Here is a 19066-nt window from a genome sequence, read left to right as displayed (position 1 = left end):
CTGACTCTGTGCCCTGTCCCGCGTTCACGGTTGGGGACAGAAACACAAAGGGACAGGGTCCACTTTGGAGACCTTCTAGGTCTCGTGCCCTCACTAGACACTGGCTTGGTAGCTGCTTCTAGAATTCCTGTTCATTTCTCCCGCCGACCCTTGGGGCGGGTGCCCTGTCTCTCATCACTGGGACCCCCAGTTTCCAGGTAGTGACTTGGCGGCAGAAGTTTCCATCACGATTACCCAGTGGACGTGTTAGAAAGATAGATTCCAGTGTCATCCAGCCTTAGAGAGTTTGGTTCCTGCCCTTGAGGCCTTCTAGTTTGGGTTGAGGGTGAGGTGGAGAGGGGGATGCCTGAAATAAGGTCAGTGAGCAAATGAGTAGAATAAAAGGCAGAGAAAATGAATCTTCAGAGGTACGGACAGCAACAGCAGCCTGGAGAAAAACAGTCTATGGCAGGAGGCCTCTGGACCCCTGAGACACAGGGCTCTTTAGGAAGGGTGTCCTGGTGTCCTGCTCAGAGCTTGGGCTTTCAAGGCAAAGTCCTGGTTTTGAACCTTGGCCCCACCATTAAAACAGCCATCACCTTGGGCAAGTCCCCGGGAAGTCCTCTCTGTGGTTGTTTCTTTATCTGTAAATGGGGTCCAGCCAGCACAGCATGTAGAACGTTGTCCAGAACATAGTAAGTGGCCGGTAAGTGTCAGTTTCTAAGCCTTCTCTACACCGTAGGGTGTTTCTTGAACCCATAAAAGGTCTGTGTTCTGCGTCTGGCCCCTGGGGAGGGACCTTCTGGCTTTCTTGCCCCAGCAGTGCTAAGCAGGCTCTGTGTTTGCCTCCCACACAGCGGATTAGGCAGAGTGCTGGCTCTAAAGCTTTGCAGGGAAGGTCCTGGGGCGGGCAGGCTGCGTGCCAAGTCACTGCTGCCCTTCTCTCCCACCAGGGATGGTGCCTTGAGCCACGGAGCCAGACCCACACCCACAGAAGGTCCTTGGACGCGGTTCACTGCATGCCAGCCCAGCCAGGAAAGGGAGGACTCCTCACACCCCGGGCTCTCCTCACAGGAAAAGGAACGCAGGCTCCTGTCTCACCCAAGGCTTCCAGAACCTCTGAGACAGGAGGCCACTAGCTCCACCTCATGCGTGGGGGACCTTGCTAGCGATGGCCCTCCTCCTCGGCTTCCTGCTGCTGCTGCTGCTGGAGCTCTGCGGGAATACCCTCTCCCTGGGATCACGGTCATCTACAAAGGGTACGGAGGTCTTGGAATTGGAATTGCCTGCCACGAACTATGAGACCAAAGACTCCTACAAAGCTGGGCCCATTGGCGGTCTCTTTCAAATCGTGCACATCTTCCTCCGCGTGGTGCAGCCCAATGATTTCCCCGAAGGTGAGTGCCCGTTGCATAGAACAGAGAGGACTTGTCCCCAAACACGCTGCCGTGTGCTCACACGATATTGTTTGTTAATAACGATATAGTAAGTATGTAATATACTCAGCATTTTAAAGCATGAGATTCAAAGTGATTGGACTGCACAGGAGCAGAAAGTATTGAGACAGAAGTTAAGAAAACTTGCACCAGCTTAAATAGACTGTCAGGAATGTGATTATAAGAAATGAAATCAAACTATGTTGCTAAGTTGGTTTTCCAATTCTTGATCTTTCTTCCCTCCCTCTTTTTTTTTTTTTTTTTCCTTCCTGGTTAGAGCAATGACTTACTCTCCAGTGCAAACTGCATGTAAAAATGAGGGTAAAAATGCAAATTCTTTGACATCAAATAAGTTAATAATTACCTCTGGTGGCTAGACCTGCACTTACAAATTGGCCTCTCCTCCACCCACCACAAAGTGCAATTTCACATTGCTTAGGACAAAGACAGGCCTGACCCAGTGTGTTTACCTGAGTAACTGTTTGCTTCAGTTCCAAGACCTTACGTGTGAGGAAAGGAAGGATGGCTCCTTGTTGGAGCCTTGATGGCATGGCGCCTCACACTTCGTGAGGACCGCTGTGTTTGTCCTACTGCCTGTACTCAGAAATCTGCGGGTATGTGTTTTCAGGAATGAGATTATGAAGATTTAAATGGTCTATGGGAAGTATGTGCTATTAGGGTTTGGCAGTCTAAATATTTATTGACTTAATATTAGATCTCTTCTAGGCTTGTTTTTTAAACTAAGAAGATTTGAACACTATTTTTACCACAATATACAAATTAAAAATTTGTGGTAATCATTATCATCTTCCTTAACTGGTTAGCTGTTGTTCATAAGAGAATTGTGTGTGTGTGTGTGTGTGTGTGTGTGTGTGTGTGTGTGTGTGAAAGAGAGAGACAGAGACAGAAAGATGGAGAGAGGGTGAGAGGGAAAGAGAATGTATTTAGTGGACTTTAACATTTGGTTGTATTATGGGCATTGGTAGATTTTCATTAAGACACATTTATATTGGAATTGTTTTGGATTGGGGCACCTGGGTGGCTCAGTTGGTTAAGCATCCAACTTCAGGTCAGGTCATGATCTCTCAGTTCACAAGTTCCAGCCCCGCATCGGGCTCTGTGCTGACAGCTCGGAGCCTGGAGCCTGCTTCGGATTCTGTCTCCCTCTCTCTCTGCCCCTTCCCCGCTCATGCTCGCTCTCTCTCTCAAAGATAAATACAAACACTAAAATTTTTTAAAATAAAAAAAAGAAAATTTTTTCATTTATCTTAGATTAAGCAATGGAAACAGTTCGAAGTGTAGTTCTTAATTTTTTGTTAGTTTAAGTTTTAATTCAATGAAACAAATCACTCTGGGCCCTATCGTCATTGAAGAGAATCCTAAACAAATACTACTTACTATTTATGTCCCTGCTTAAGAGACTAAATCTGGAAATCCAAAAGACACAAGTAGAAAATAAACAGTTTATTTATTAATATTGGATACAAGTTCACTATTCTTAGTAGATACCTTTTCATTTATTTGTAGCGTTGGTGTAAGTATTACTGAATAAACAAATACCTACTAGCGTTTTTAGTCTTAGCTTCTTTGCTTTTTATGCAAAAGGAATAGAATTCAGTTATTTCATATGAATTTATAGTGACATCTTCAAAAAGATTGTGAAGCATCCATGTGTTATTAAGGCATATCATGTAATTAGTTAATCCTATAATCTCTTTCCATATGTTGCTTTATTTTGCTTCCTCTAGATTTCATAGGGCAGCTTCTTCGCACTTAGTTTACAAGGGAAAGCCATATTTTTTAAAGTCTTCATTCAAACAATCAGGTCAAATGGCATTTTGCTTCCAATGCATTCTAAGATTTTGAACTCCAGCATCATTATTAGTCTAGAAGGAGGCGTCTGAAGAATTTAAATCTTGCTATAATCTGAGGGTGTTAGCCTTGCTTGTCCCTTGACCTTCATCAATACTTATTACTTTGGAAGAAGAAATTCCCAAAAGTCTCAACAGGAGATCAGAGCAGACCAGCAGTGCCCCTTTCAAAAAACAAAACAAAACAAAACAAAACTCATTAGGTTCCTTAAAGAATATTATATTGAATTTCACAGGTGACATCATGGAGTGTTGGTTTTTTCCCACCACCCCATTATTTAAATTTTTTCATCTAGTTACTAGATTTCATAATGGTCTCAAAGTGTCCATTAGGTGCTTTGTCACATAAAGGACAAATACGAGACACATTTTTTCCTGCCGGGGCCAGCGCATTGCATGAGCACCAGATCTTAGGCAGGTGTCTTCATAATTGAAGATATAAAACAACAACAGTGGGAGAAAGAGAGAGATAGAGAGAGAAAAGGAACCCTATTTAGTAACTTAACTAATGTGAGGCATTAACCGAAACAGATGACTTCAGGACAGGTCTTCTATAAAATAACATCCTTGCAGAAAAAATTATCCCCTAGGTATACTCTTTCATTTGGAAGAGTAGAGTGATTTATTTTTTATCTATTTAAAAAAATGTTTTTTAATATTTATTTTTGAGAGAGAGAGCACCAGCAGAGGAGGGGCAGAGAGAGAGGGAGACACAGAATTTGAAGCAGGCTCCAGACTCTGAGCTGTCAGCATAGAGCCTGACGTGGGGTTCGAACTCACAAACCGTGAGATCGTGACCTGAGTCGAAGTCAGACGCTTAACCAACTGAGCCACCCAGGCGCCCAAGAATGGAGTGATTTAGATTCAGAGTCGGGGTCCAGTGCAGGAGTGGGAGAGAAAGGAGGACCTTCCAGCCTGGGCTCCCTTTTTTCATGCCATTGGACTGGGAAGTTTTCCACTTTACCTCCTGTGTCCGAGCAAAACAGCATACTACATTTTGCATTTGCAACTCTCTAAAGCAAAGCCTGGGTTGTAGCCTTATAAATACAAGATGGAAGGTCTTGTTTAGCTGGGACTTGAGACAAAGGCCTACTTAACTTCCTGGGCAGACCAGAAATACAGGTAACTGCCATATGCCACAACAGAATATGCCCAAGAACCTGGTGTGGGTACTTCATAAATACCTGCCCTGGTCTGAAGCTTCAAGAAGGATACTGAGTCTTGGGTTTGAACTCACTAAGAAGAGAGCGATGGCTTACATTTGGAAGGAGTCACTTGTCCATTCATTCAACTTAGAAAGGGTGTCAATGGCAGGATGACCAGGGGGAGTTGAGGGAAGGGTGTTCTAGCCATGGGGAATAGCATGCCCAGGGAGTGGCGGAGATAGTGGTTCAAGGGGGACCCATGAGGTGGGTATTCATGGAATAAGTCTGCGAAGGTCAGAGAGCCAGAGCTAGAGGATCCTGACTGGCAGGCTGGGGAGTTTTGTAGAGAGAAGGAACCTAAATCAGCATGAGCAAAGGTTTCACTCATTTGGCAAGCATTTATTGAGAGCCCCTGCTTTCTGTTATATACCTGTTAGGGGTTGTGAGCCAGGGTGGAAGGGGAATTGAGTTTTGGGAAAAGAATCTGATAGTGGCTGGTAGGAGACGTATTAGGGAGGTAGAGGTCCAGAAGGAGGTAATAATGGACTAACTTAGCACAAGGCAAAGGTAATGGGGAAAACAGAGGCAGGATCCATTTCATGGATTTCATTTCAAAGGACTTTGGTTCAAACATACTCTTGCCTATTACCTACCGAATGACCTTGGCCAAGTTAATGTTCAGAACCTCTGTTGTCATAGATGTATTATGACTGTAATCATACCTTGCTTTATAGCTTTGTCTGTGAGGCCGTGTGTAAAGCCTATGTTTAAAACTGTGGCTGAAAGGCGTAGATACAAATCCTCAATCAGTGTAGCTGCTATTAATATTATTTGAGAGGAAGAATTGACCAAATTTAATGCCAAGATTGATGTCGAAAAGGGACGTGGGAAAAGGATGTCTCCAGGAGGGATCATTAAAATGTCCTTGCTGCTGCTCTATCAGGAATATTCTCCATGAAGTTGCCTTGTAAGAATTAGTTCCATTACTTTTGAAGCTTAGTGGGCTGTGTCTCCTGGTAAAGCCCCACAGTAGCAGAATGGGGTCTAGAAGGCAGGGCTTGGGTGCAGTGCTTGTCTACTGAGTGGTCTTTACTCCTCCACAAAAACACTCACATCTGTTTTTGTTTCTTTGTTCTTCCCTGCTGTCCCCAGTATCTGCTGTAAGGCGTACTTTGCTAAGTGTTAGCTCATTTGACTCTCCCAACAACTTTGAGAGGTAGATGATGGTGGAACTGGTGGTCCTATTTCTATTCTATTCTATTCTATTCTATTCTATTCTATTCTATTCTATTCTATTCTATTCTATTCTATTTCTATTTCTATTTCTATTTCTATTTCTATTTCTATTTCTCCTTCTATTTCTTTTATACCCATCGCTAGAGATTGGAAAGCTTAAGTCAGAAGGAGATGATATATTCAAGGTACACAACCATCCTCTGGCAGATTGAGAAACCCCTGTCTCCAGGAGTAGTTATTTCTCCTATATTCCACAGCCTACCTTGTGGGTAATTTATTTCCCTTTTACCTTACCAAAGTGCTTTAAAAGTGTCTGCGGGTCACTATAAAAAATGGTAATTTTTACACACTAAAAGCGTGTGCTGCAGAAGATCATCTGGTGTGGATGCTGACTAGTGCCTTTTCAGTTTCATGTGTCTGTGATGAATTTGGCAAAAATCATGACCCAGATCAGAGCTATTCTATTGGAGCAAGTGGAAAAAAAAAGCATTCTCTGCTTTTATTTTTATAGAAAGTCTCTAAAATTATTCTCTGCTCTGTTTTGGTGTATTTTCAAATGGGACTTTAGGCCGGTTGACCTGTTTCTAACAGCATTCTGGGCTAATCTGATTTGAGCCTGGGATTTGGTGCGTGCCCGATTGGAGCTGGGTGAGCAGGAGCCACGGGAGGAGGGAAGAGAGCATCTGAGATCTGGCAGGTTGTTCTAGTGAATGGGAGTTCCCTCCATTCCAGGTAACAGAAACCTGTTAGTTGAAGGAGTCAAAAAAGAGTTTATCACCAGGACTCCAGGTTTCTTCGTGGCACCCAGCCACCAAAGACTAGGTCTCACCTGGGGCCTCCTTGCCTCCCACCTTGACTCTTCTCTGCACACAGCCACTTCATACTTCGCCTTCCCATCCCCCTCCCTCTGGGTTCTTCCACTCTTGCCCTACTCGTGGCAGAGAACCAGGATGCCAGCATCATAGATTTCAGGCCAACTTCCTGGAGAATGGTTGGGAGTTCTTCTCTTTAAGTCCCCAGCCCCAATTCCAGTCCTGCCTGGGCCAGTGACCAACCGTGGACCCACTGAATAACAGTGGCCAGCCAGCATCACAGCTCATGGTCCTGTGCTGTGAGCCGTCAATTTACCCGTGGCATCACAGGTAGGGTGGTGCTTCCCGGGAAAGAGGATGGCTGGGTGGACGGCCCAATAGTTGTGTCTTGGCCAATGTCCATTGGGAATCAGGATGTTGTATTATATCCAACACCTGTGTGTTCTTACTTAATTCAGACAAAGCTGGCATTGTCTTCTTTAGATCACATGACTTGTATTGGCAACGGGCCTGGCCATAAAAAAAGGTCATTGAGGGAAAGAACTAATATCTAGTGATCCTTCCTTCCTGGCGTCATTCAATACATTGGGCAGTCTACAACTGTCATCGCTTTCCATCCTAACGTTTATAAGAGCAAACAGCTATGATGTGCCCACTTTCTGGGATTTGAACAACTCAGTAACTCTGTGAGCTAGGTACTCTTCTCATTTTACAGAAAAGGGAGCTGAGGTCCAGAGAATAACTCACTTGTCCGGCATCACACAACTAGTCAGTGGCAGAGTAAGATTGGAATCCAGGTAGGCTGGCTTTATTGTCCAGGCTCATAGTCACTGCCTGTATTTGCTGAACAGCAACTCAGGAGACTCAGGGACTGTTCCAAGGTTACACACATTGATAGCTAAGTGGTTAACCCAGGATTTGACCCAGGGCTCATGACTTGTCCTCCTCCCCCTGCCTGCCACCTCACCGTGCTGCACCATGTCGCCTCTGCAGAGGAGCTCTGCTGTACAGATTGCATTTACATGTCCCCAGTGACCTGTGGGGCAGGGTTTGGGTGGGAGGCGACACGTCCATAGACTATGATGGGCACGACTCTAATCCATTCTACACGTCTTCTGCTTCATAGAACAGCTTTTGCGCTAACCTAAAAATCTAGTCTGGTTGACTGTATTCCTGTAACCTTGTCTACAAAGTGCTGCTGGAACGTGCTCCTGACTTTCTGTGTGTAAACAGAAGAGGCAGGCTCTGCTCTTCGGGGAAATGTGTGCCAGTCCCACAAAAGACACAAGAAGAAAATCTTGCTACACTTCTGGTCTCTAGCAATGATGTCCTTTTAGGAAGCCTTCAAGTACATGCAGGAAATGAGAGCTTAAGTATGAATGTAAATAAAGATAGGCCACCCCAGCAGCTGCTGGATGAAGCTGGTGCGGTATTAAATACCACTTGTCCACAGGCATTGAGCGGGAGAGAAGTCCTAAAATTTGCACTTGGAGAAGCAGCCGTAAAGTGCGGCCTGTGCTGGGAAGTCAGTGCTGGGTCAGAACCGCAGAGCAGGACGGACGTTAGCAGCAGAGACGAGAGGCCCAGCCGGCCTGCCATGTATCCTCTGCTTGATGGGGATCTAGATTCGGAAAGGAGCCCTACACTTGAGCCGTGGTGAAGAAGTCCCATCCTGGAGCCACTGCCTGGGTTTTAATCCTGGCTCCATTGTTTACTAGCTCTGTAACGTTGGGCCAGTTACTGAAACTCTGTTCCTTAGTCTTCCCTCTGTAAAAGGGAGAGAATAATCAAGGTACTTTTGGGGGCAACATAATTCCTAAATAAATCATGTTTGTGAAGCAATTAGGACAGTGTCTCATACACAGTAAGTGCTAGGTGTGTGTCGAATAAGATAGGAGTGTATAAAATTCATATTCATTAAAAGCTTTTAAGTTAATGTCAGATTTGGGGTGGTCACATGGACAAAAGAACAAGTATTTATTTGACCCCCAACTGTATTGGTTTCCTAAAGCTGCCATAACAGATTATCACAAACTTGGTGGCTTAAAACAACAGAAATTTATTCTCTCATACTTCTGAGGGCCAGAAGTCCAAAGTCAAGGTATCAGCAGGACCACGCTGTCTCTGAAGGCTCCAGGGGAGAATCCTTGCTTCTTTCGGCTTCTGGTGGCTCTAGGTGTTCTAATCTCTGCCTGTCTTCACATGGCCCCCTTCTGTGTCACTGGCTCCCTCTTCCCTTCTCTTATAAGGACACCTGTCATTGGCTTTAGGGATCACCCTATATCTAGGATGATATCATCTCAAGATCCTGAACTTAATTAGGTCGGCAAAGACCCTTTTTCCAAATAAGGTCGCTTTCACAGATTCCTGGGGTCGAGAGTTGGACATGTCTTTTTCGAAGGCTACCTTTCAACGCACACACACCCATGACAGACTTCTTTAGTCCTCCGCAAAGTCTCAGCAATATCAAGTAATGTGGCCAAGGTCATATTTCTGAAAAATGGAACCAGATTCAAACCTGACTGTTTGATTTCAAGTGCTCACGTTCTAATCCTGCAGATAGGTAGTGAGCTCCTACTGGAGGCCACGCCTGGTGCTGTTTGGCAGAGATGGTGTAGACTGGGTTTCTCTGTTCTCAAAAGACTAACATTGAGTGAGGAGACCACCATCTGTTGTTATGCAGGGCATGCTTGTCCTCGATCAGTGTCAAGTGTCAATAGTGGGCTCTTGGCTGTCCAGAGGAAGACTTAGTCACGATGGGGCCAACGGAAGGCTTCATGGAAGAAGTGGCATTTGAACTGAGCCGTAAGGGTGTGGAAGGGTTCAAGAAGCAAAGGATAATGTCCCAAGTGTATAAGCAGAGGCCTGAGTGATGCAGGTTGAGACGGGGCTCACAGGATGTGGCCTGGATATGAGGCTAGAGCCCTGTTTGCCTGAGAGATGGCCAGGCCATCAGCCTGGGGAGATGCCAACACATCTACCTGGGGATCTGCTGACAGTGAAGGGTGAGCATCGCTCAGTAAACCTGTCCCCCCGACCTAAGCTACAGGAAGGAGGCCACGGGGAGGATGCATTGTCCACTGAGCCTGTTCTTGGAAATTCTCAGCTACACTTGGACACTAGTGGCCTAGCTTAGTGCTACCCGAGGCATGGCACTTGGAACAAGAGCCTCCATATCGCCTGGGAGCTTATTAGAAACGCCAATTCCTAGGTCCCACCCCCTATCTAGCAAATCAAAATCTTTCTTTTAATTTAAAAATTACTGAAAACATTTTTTGTGTTGAAGCATAATATGCATACAGAAAAGTGCCCCTAAATCTACATCTTGATGACTTTTCACAGACTGCATACATCGGTGTAATTAGCACCCAGATCAAGGAAAAGAACAAGGTCCCAGAAGAACCCTGTCTTGTTTCCTGCTCATTGTCCCCCAACTCATCCCAAGTGTAACCCCTCTTCTGCCTGTCAGTAGCATAGATTAGTTATGCCTGATGCAACACAGTATGGCCACTTTGGTTTTTGGTTTCTTCAGCTCAACATTTTATTTGTAAGATTCACCCAGATTGTTACATGTAGTTGTAAATATTATTCTTGCTTTTGTATACTATTTTATCACATGAACAAACAGTTTTCCAAGGTGATCTAACAGTCAAATCTTCTTTTCTTAATTAATTAATTATTTTTGAGAGAGAGCAAGTTGGGGAGGGGCAGAGAGAGAGAGACAGAGACAGAGGATACAAAGCGGGCTCCGCACTGTGAACGCAGAGCCCGATGCAGGGCTCGAACTCACAAATGGTGAGATCATGATCAGAGCTGAAATCAAGAGTCAGCCAGTTAACCGACTAAGCCACCCAGGCGCCCCTTCTTCTGTCTCTTTTGAATTTGTAGGATACTCCTCTATGTCTTTTTCTTCCTTGCAGTTTGTTTGCTGAAGAACCTAGTTACTTTTCCTTTAGTATTTCTTACAGGTTGAACTTGACTGGTTCCATTTTCATTGGTGTTCTTAACATGTTTCTCTGTCCTCTTCATTTCCTGTAAACCAGTATTCATAAAGATCAGATACAAGTTCATTTGGGGCACAAAAGCCATTTATAGATGATATTGTGTGGATATGGATACTATCTGTCTGATTGTCTTTCTTTTTATGATGTTAACAGCACTGATGATCACCATCTGGTTTCATTCATTCATTCATTCATTCATTCATAATGGGTCCAGCCCTTTCAGTAGTATTTGCAAACATGCTCTCAAGTATCAAAAGTTTTGATACTATTAACTATCAAAACTCGTAAGAAACAAAATGGAATACCTTGCATATTCTGTAACTGCACCTTTTCACTTAATATATTTCATGGACATCTTTCCATACCTGTTCCTGTTTGGGTGTTGCCCAAACTAGAAAGGTTTTTTAAACAAGGAACTGGAAACATTTATTCCCCAACCTTTTGATGTAGAGCCAAGACTGAAAAAAATTTTTTTTACCATGAGTTAATTGTTTGAAGTTTCCTGATTAGTGTTTCTGATATAAATAGCAGCCAAAATGTATCCTCCATAATTTTTGGTTTCTTTGCTTTGATTTCTTTGAATTCAGAGAAAACACTTAGAGTTCATAGTTGTGTATTTTTAGTTTGTTTTTTCTTCCCAGACTTTTAAAGTTTACTCACACATAATGTCATCCAATTGAATGGTGTTTATTAAGTCTTTATAGAACATTTAGTTTTCTATGCTCAATTCTTTTTATGTGCATATTTTCTCAGTTTGTATAATATTTAATTACACGTTGAACTTATTACACGTATAAAGAGGTAGAAAGAAGCTTGGGAGCAAATTGGGTGTTACGGGTTGAATTGTTCCCCCTGCCCCAAAGTGATATGTTGAAGTCCTAACCCCTGGTACCTCAGAATGTGACCGCATTTGGAGATAAGGTTCCTGCAGATGCCAGTAGTTAAGATGAGCCTCTAAAGTTATATGACTAGTGTCCTGAGGAGGGGAAACTTGGACACAGATATAGACAGAGGGAGGGTGTCATGTGAGGACCAGAGGGATGCTGCCACAAGCCAAGAGACCACCAGAATCTAGGAGAGATGGAGAACAGACCCTTCCCTAGAGCCTTCAGAAGGAGCATACTCTTGTCCGCTCTTTGATCTTAGACTTCCAGCCCCCAGAACTGTGAAACAAAACATTCCCGTGGTTTAAGCCACTCCATTTGTGGTATTTTGTTGCAACAGGCCTAGCCAACGTATCCACCCGGGAAGTCGATGAGTGAACTGTTGGGGGGGGGGGCGGGCAGTGTATCCAGCAGAGGTGGTCACTTCATGGTGAAGGACAGCGAACAGCCATGTTTTTGTGGAAAGGAACTGATGGTGAGGTAATCTGGTCAGCTGGAAAGGAGAAGTTAGCTCCGCAAATCTCTACTGTGCACTTATACATACATCTGAGTCACTTTAATTCATGAAGATTCAACAATATGTTCTGCAAAGGAACAAAAGGTCGAAATGTTTGTGTCTCTCCACCAATCTACAACCACATCACGTAGTTTTCACCTGAAGGCCTTACTGCCTCCATCAGCGCTTAAAAGAAAAACTGGCATGGATGGTTGAGGCCAGAGATTTAAGGGATTTTCAGAGATAATTCCTCTCTATCTGCTTTTTGTTCACTGGTGTTCCTGCCTGATGGGAGGCCCCAAGCCCCTTCAAGATCAGACACCTCATTCTCTCCCCTCCCACCCTCCACATGCCTCCAAGCAAAGTCCTGTTGTTTCTTTAAAAACCTTCCCCACATGATTTGTATTCTGGAAATCTGGAACCTCTGACCTCATTATTTTGTCTGTACTATCTCTGTATCACTTTCTCACTGTGCTACGTGTTTAACACTGCCTTGTGATCGTTTGCAGTCCTAGATGATAAACTTATTGATGTCGGCAGTGCCTGGCACATCAGAGATCCTTCATCATATCTTGCTTTTGTTCTGGGATTTCTGAATTTAAAAAAAGATTATACTTTTCCTTCCCTACCAAGTTTATTTACTTGACAAAGGTGAGTATTTGCTATGTGTAGTTTCTTGAAATACTGGTGTCATGATGATACCGCTGAGCTATTATTATACAGTAAAACCCTCAGGGCCATGTGTCTTTCTAGAGTGTGTTGCTCTCCTTTGAAATTTTCTTCTATAACTTCCCTTACTGTCAGGTTTGCAACTTTCTTCTTCTTCTTCTTCTTCTTCTTCTTTTTTTTTTTTTTTTTAACATTTATTCATTTTTGAGAGTGAGAGAGACAGAGCATGAGTGGGGGAGGGGCAGAGAGAGAGGGAGACACAGAATCCGAAGCAGGCTCCAGGCTCTGAGCTGTCAGCACAGGGCCCGATGCGGGGCTCGAACTCACAGACTGAGAGATCATGACCAGAGCGGAAGTTGGACGCTCAACCGACTGAGCCACCCAGGTGCCCCATGAAACTTTTTCTTTTGTTTTTGCGTTATCAGCTGTTAATGCAGCTCTGCTTTCCAGAATCCTAATGCTTCACTTTATACACTTGAGTTGCAGTGGGTGACTCCATTTTTCCTGTAGAATTCAAGGTGCATGGGCTGTATGATAGCTATATATATTTCGGAGACTTAATACTTTATTTCCAAGGTTACTGCTTTTTTGCTTGTTTGGGAAAACTCAAGTTTATAATGTTTTAGCCAACAGGATTTTCAAACTTAACAGCAATTAAATATCTGTGAAGGCCTTGAGGTTGAGGAACATCATATGTGATTCAGACTAAAGGTGACAAGGAGTCCTGGAGATACTTGAACTGAGAAGGAATAAATATTGAATTAAATCTAAATCACTACATGGGGCCAATTATATTCATTACTGTCAGGCCCAGTATTTGTTAAAATAATTTAAAGCTAAATTTATTTTTAAATGTAAAGGCAATATGTACACATAAAAAGCAAATAATATTCAAAGGTAAGGATTGTTAACAAGTTTTGTATGCAGCTGTTCATTCATTCATTCATTCATTCAGTCAGTCAGTCAGTGTGTATTTTATGAGTGCTTATCAAGTACCAGGCTGTGTTCTGCACTCTGGAAATAAACATCCAAAAAATGTTTTACACACACACACACACACAGTTTCTTAAAGGAATTATTCAACATTTTCTTAGCCCCTTGCTTTTTCAACTTAACATAGCTGATAGATTATTCTAGACATCCATTTCATTTCTCTTTAACTTCACAAAATGCAGGAAAGTACAGAAAAAAAAATAATGAAACATTGGTAGTTTTCTTATGCTCCCAGATTGAATAAGTAGTCAGATTGTTTTGAATAAAAGAAAGAAAACGTAATTGACACAATCGGAATCCCCTTTACATACCGTCGCTGATCCCATTCCCCTCCTGCCTTCCCTCCTTTGCTTCTCCATGGAAACTCGTTTCCTCTCAATGCATGGTTTTATGTTACTCACTCCACATACCCAGAGAGTTTTGTTTTGTGTGTGTCTTGTTTTGTGTCTGCTTTTTTTGGGGGGGGGGGCGGGGGTGTTTTTTGTTTGTTTTTGTTTTAATTTTTTTTTAATCTTTATTTATTTTTGAGAGAGAAAGAGAGAGAGAGAGAGACAGAGTGTGAGTAAGGGAGGAATAGAGAGAGAGGGAGACACAGAATCGGAAGCAGGCTGCAGGCTCCGAGCTGTCAGCACAGAGCCCGACGCAGGGCTTGAACTCACAAACCACGAGTTCATGATCTGAGTTGAAGTCGGACACTTAACCGACTAAGCCACCCAGGCGCTTCTGTTTTTGTTTTTGTTTTTATCCACTGTTAAGTTTTGGGTTTCTCTTCACGTTGAAACCCATCGATTCTAATGCATTCATTTGAGCTGTGCGGACGTCCCATTGAATGAGTAAGCCACGTTGTGTTTATTCTGTCCTCTGGTGATAGTTTTTAGTCTCTTCCTCATCCTTGTAACTCCTGCAGTGCTCTACTGATTAGACGGTGCATTTCACTGTTCTTGGTGGATGCTTGGGTTATCGGGTCTTTTTGCTACTCCAAACACTGCTACAAAGACCACTTTTGAATGTTTCGCTTTATGTTCCTGAGCAAGTAAATCCAACAGGAGGAACCTCTAGATGAGGAGTTACTGTGGCAAATGGTATGTGTATTTAAAATTTTGACTGATATTACCAAATTGTTCTCTAATTTGCATACCCATTTGCACTCCCAGTATTAGGACCAGAAAGTGCTTGGTTACCCACACATTTTCCAACTGTGGTTATTAAACGTTTTATCATAACAAGTGTGACACGTTATAGGAAAAAAACATGATTCAATTTGTGTCTCTCTAATCACTGGTGAGTCATAGCCTTTTATACATTTTTATTCCATTTTTCAAAGAACTTCCTGTTTTTGCTTTTGCTTCTTTTTCTTTCTTTTTTTTTTACATTTATTTATTTTTGATAGACAGAGACAGAGAGCAAGCAGGGGAGAGGCAGAGAGAGAGGGAGACACAGAATCCGAAGCAGGCTCCAGGCTCCGAGCTGCAAGCACAGAGCCCGACGCAGGGCTCGAACTCACAAACCGCGAGATCATGGCCTGAGCCGAAGTCGGACGCTCAACCGACTGAGCCAGCCAGGCGCCCCTGCCTTTGCTTATTTTTCAGTTCAATTACTGGTGTTTTCCACTTTGATTTGTCCCAGTATCTCACTGAATTTTAAAAATACTTAATTTTTTGAATAGGTAACATATTTACATGGCTCAAAACGTCAAAGTACAAAAAGATACACAACGTGAGGCTTCTGTCCACTTTTTGATTGTCAGCCACCCAGTTAGCTTCTTTACAGGCAATCGCTGGTCTCAGTCTTATGTGCCTATTTGTGTGACTGTGTCTTTTCAGATTTATTTTCTACCTATACAAGCCAAAAAGGACATTTGTGTCTTTTCTTCACAAATGATAACATATCATTAGGCACCTCGCTTTTTTTAGGTTTATTCATTTATTTATTTTGAGAGAGAGAAAGAGAGAGAGCAGGGGAGGGACAAAGAGAGAGGAAGAACAGGGATCCCAAGTAGGCTCCCCATTCTTGGTGCAGAGCCTGCCACGGGGCTCAGTCCCACAAACCATCAGAACACGACCTGAGTCAAGAGTTGGACACTGGGGCGCCTGGGTGGCTCAGTCGGTTAAGCATCCGACTTCGGCTCAGGTCACGATCTCGCGGTCCGCGGGTTCAAGCCCCGCGTCGGGCTCTGGGCTGATGGCTCAGAGCCTGGAGCCTGCTTCCGATTCTGTGTCTCCCTCTCTCTCTGCCCCTCCCCCATTCATGCTCTGTCTCTCTCTGTCTCAAAAATAAATAAACGTTAAAAAAAAAAAAAAAAAAGAGTTGGACACTTAACTGACTGAGCCACCCAGGAGCCCCAACGCTTTCTTCTTAAACATACATCTTGGTCATTATTTTATATTAGTATATGAAGATCTAATTCTTCATCCTTTTTTTTATTGCTGTAAAAATAGACCGATGCTTATTAGCTCATTTCCACCATTTGGCTACCACAAACACTGTTATGTGTCACTTTAATTACCTCATAAATGTGCAAGTATCTATGGAGGATATACTTCTAGAAATGGAAATGCCAAGTCAACATGATATTATGAATTTTCGCTTATAATAGATGTTGCCTAATTGCACCCCAAAAAGGTTGGTCCAGTTGAAACCTACACTGGTAATGCAAAAAAAAAAAAAATCTTACTGATGTTGTCTAGTGTCTTATAAGGTGGACATCACCTCTGTATTACATATGTGCAAATAGAGGCTCCAAGAGAGGAACTCACTTAGCCAGGATCACACAGCTTGGGAGTGGGCAGAGCAGAGGTGTGGACTCAGATCTGTCGGGCTTCAGGATCTTACTCTTCTTTAAATTTTTTTTTAACGTTTATTTATTTTTGAGACAGAGAGAGACAGAGCATGAATGGGGGAGGGGCAGAGAGAGAGGGAGACACAGAATCGGAAGCAGGCTCCAGGCTCTGAGCCATCAACCGAGAGCCCGGGGCGGGGCTCGAACTCACAGACCGTGAGATCGTGACCTGAGCTGAAGTCGGACGCTTAACCGACTGAGCCACCCAGGCACCCCTCTTACTCTTCTTATCTTGCTCTTAGGCGAAGCTATTGCATGATACTTTTTAGTGGGATCAAACATTGCACCTCATGGAAAATGTTCTGTACGCTCTACTTGCAAGAAGTCTAGAAAGGATAAGAAGTAGGATGACTTTAACTTTTGATATGAAGGTCCGGTCCAGTTATCACTCCTGGATGTGAGAACATTTCCAGGTGCCTTTTTAGACACCGCACAGCTTGTTTTCCACATCAGTCTTCCCTGCCGCAACGGGAATAAACTTCAAAACTAAGGACTGGCCTTAGCCCGCTCCCTGCATGTTTTTTAGATGAAAAATGCGGGGGTCACCTGGGTGGTTTGGTTAGCTAAGTGTCCGACCCTTGGTTCCAGCTCAACTCACGGTCCAGGAGTTCAAGCCCGGTGTCAGGCTCTGCATTGGTGGCATGGAGCCTGCTTGGGATTCTCTCTCTCCCTCTCTCTCTGCCCCTCCCCCCTCAAAATAAATACATAAACATTAAAATAAACAATTATGTTTATTTTGTTCAATCTATTTTTAGTAATTCTTCCCTTCTGCATTTGGAAGTCTACCTAATTTTCTAATTTAACTTAAAAAAATTTTTTTAATGTTTATTCATTTTTGAGAGACAGAGAGAGACAGAGCACAAGCTGGGGAGGGGCAGAGAGAGAGGGAGACACAGAATCTGAAGCAGGCTCTAGGCTCTGAGCTGTCCGCACAGAGCCCGACGTGGGGCTGGAACCTACAAACCATGAGATCATGACCTGACCTAAAGTCAGATGCTTAATGGACTGAGCCACTCAGGTACTCTTCTTCTTTACCTTTTTGACTTAAACATTTCGTTATTTCATTTTTATTCTCATTTCCTAACAGATACATTCAAATCTATTAAAGATAGTTTCAGCTATATCCTGTGATTTGAAATATAGATGTTCATTTTTAATTTCTAATAATTATCTTCTGAGTTCCTCTTTTATCCCATTGGACTCATGTCAGTTGAGTACATTTTACCTTTTTGAAAAGGAATAAAGGACACAGGCTAAGTGTGAGTTGTTCTGGTCCGTTTATTTTTAAATGCTCCAATGGTACCTTCTGCCGCTGCCTGGGCTCTGTTCTGAGCTGTGAGCTGTGCCCCCTGATGGCTGGTGGTGAGTGCTCCTCTCACACATCTCTGCTCTTTGCTTTCTGGAACTTTCTGGCATTTCTTTGGTTACCAGCTACCGTCAGGATGTTGTTAAGGCAGCTGTTGATGGTGTCTCAGCGTTTCCTTTTGGTGAGAGCGCGTGGGGGAGAAACCTGCTTTCTAGGCTTGAGTTTTTCCCTAACAACTGGTCTAGGTGATTGCAGGTGGCTTCTGGGCATTCTAGAACAGTGGCTCTGCCTCTGGCCACTGGTACAAGAGCCTCCCGTGTGCCCTTTGCCTCACATCATCCTTTTCCACGAATGCCAAAAGCACGTGGGGGACGGAACCACTGGTCAGAACGTCTCTGTCCACAGGGAGCTAAGGAGTTTAGGCTTCTGTCCCTGGCCTGGTTCCTCTTTCTTCTTATTCATGCTGTTTTGTAGGCCAAATAAGAAACCCTAAAGGCCAAATTTTTATTGAGTGGGATTAAGAAAAATAAGAACTACCTCATTTAAAACTAGAGGAAGGTTGGAGAAGACCCCCAGGGCAGCAGCTTAGGTGAAAGAAGTCTCTAGAGCTTTGCAGGGAGAGTAGTGGTTAGCTTCCAGATTGCAGCTTGAGAGACAAGGTTTCTGTCTGTGTATTCATTCTGTGGGGAGGAAGCTTTGTAGTCCACACTGGGAGCCGAAAGGTGGTGACAGAACTGTTTATGTTTGTCTGGCATTTCTTTAGCAGTTTTACATCAGGCAGGAACCAGTGAGTTCTTGAATTTTAATTTTAAAATATTTTAATTTGATGGGGTCGCTGATTCAATGGCACAGGTTTATTAATTGAGAGGAAGGCTCCCTTCAAACCTGATTTGGAATTAAATAGCCTCGTATATCCTGGGGAAGAGGGGGTTGTATGTTGTAATATCCTCTTGGAAATTGGCTGACCCAGAAACTCAGCCTAATGAGATTTGGACAGCAGGCTGCTCGGAAAGGAATTATTGTGACATGCTGTGTTTAATGCCGCCACGTCTACTGGGCTCCAAAATGACTGGATGCCCTGGGTGCCTATGTTGCAAGGAATGACATTTCTCTAAAGAGTCAGTCCAGGTATAACTCATGCAGTAGGAGTAAAGCTAAGTAGAAATGAGTATCTACTGTGAAAGTCAAGTCAATAGCTGACTTCAGAAATGAGTGCCTCTTAAGTATCCCATTACAATAACAGGGACAGACCGGTCTTCTTGAAGACCGGTCTGTTCGCTGGTAAAGCCAGATGTTCTACTGTGAACATATGTGTCGAATCTGTCCACTTCTCTGTGTCAGCACGGTGCTCCCCTAGCTGAGGCTGCGCATCACTGGGACCATTGCAGTGGCCTCC

The 19066-nt window shown here is 43.6% G+C and overlaps 1 protein-coding gene across 6 annotated transcripts in view; it reads left to right on the top strand.

The window, feature by feature from the left end:
• PROM1 (prominin 1) overlaps positions 1 to 19066 on the top strand; it is a 134326-nt gene that overhangs the window by 29123 nt on the left and 86137 nt on the right. For all 6 annotated transcript variants that reach the window (XM_078446252.2, XM_081795496.1, XM_081795495.1 and 3 more), the window contains one exon: positions 933 to 1376. In XM_078446252.2, coding sequence (XP_078302378.2) covers positions 1151 to 1376 — 226 coding nt within the window. In that variant the 5' untranslated portion in view covers positions 933 to 1150. The remainder of the gene's footprint in view (positions 1 to 932; positions 1377 to 19066) is intronic.

This window comes from Panthera onca, chromosome B1, assembly GCF_046562875.1.
Source record: "Panthera onca isolate mPanOnc1 chromosome B1, mPanOnc1 haplotype 2, whole genome shotgun sequence".
Classification (NCBI taxonomy): domain Eukaryota; kingdom Metazoa; phylum Chordata; class Mammalia; order Carnivora; family Felidae; genus Panthera; species Panthera onca.
This window is presented reverse-complemented; position numbering and strand designations above follow the sequence as displayed.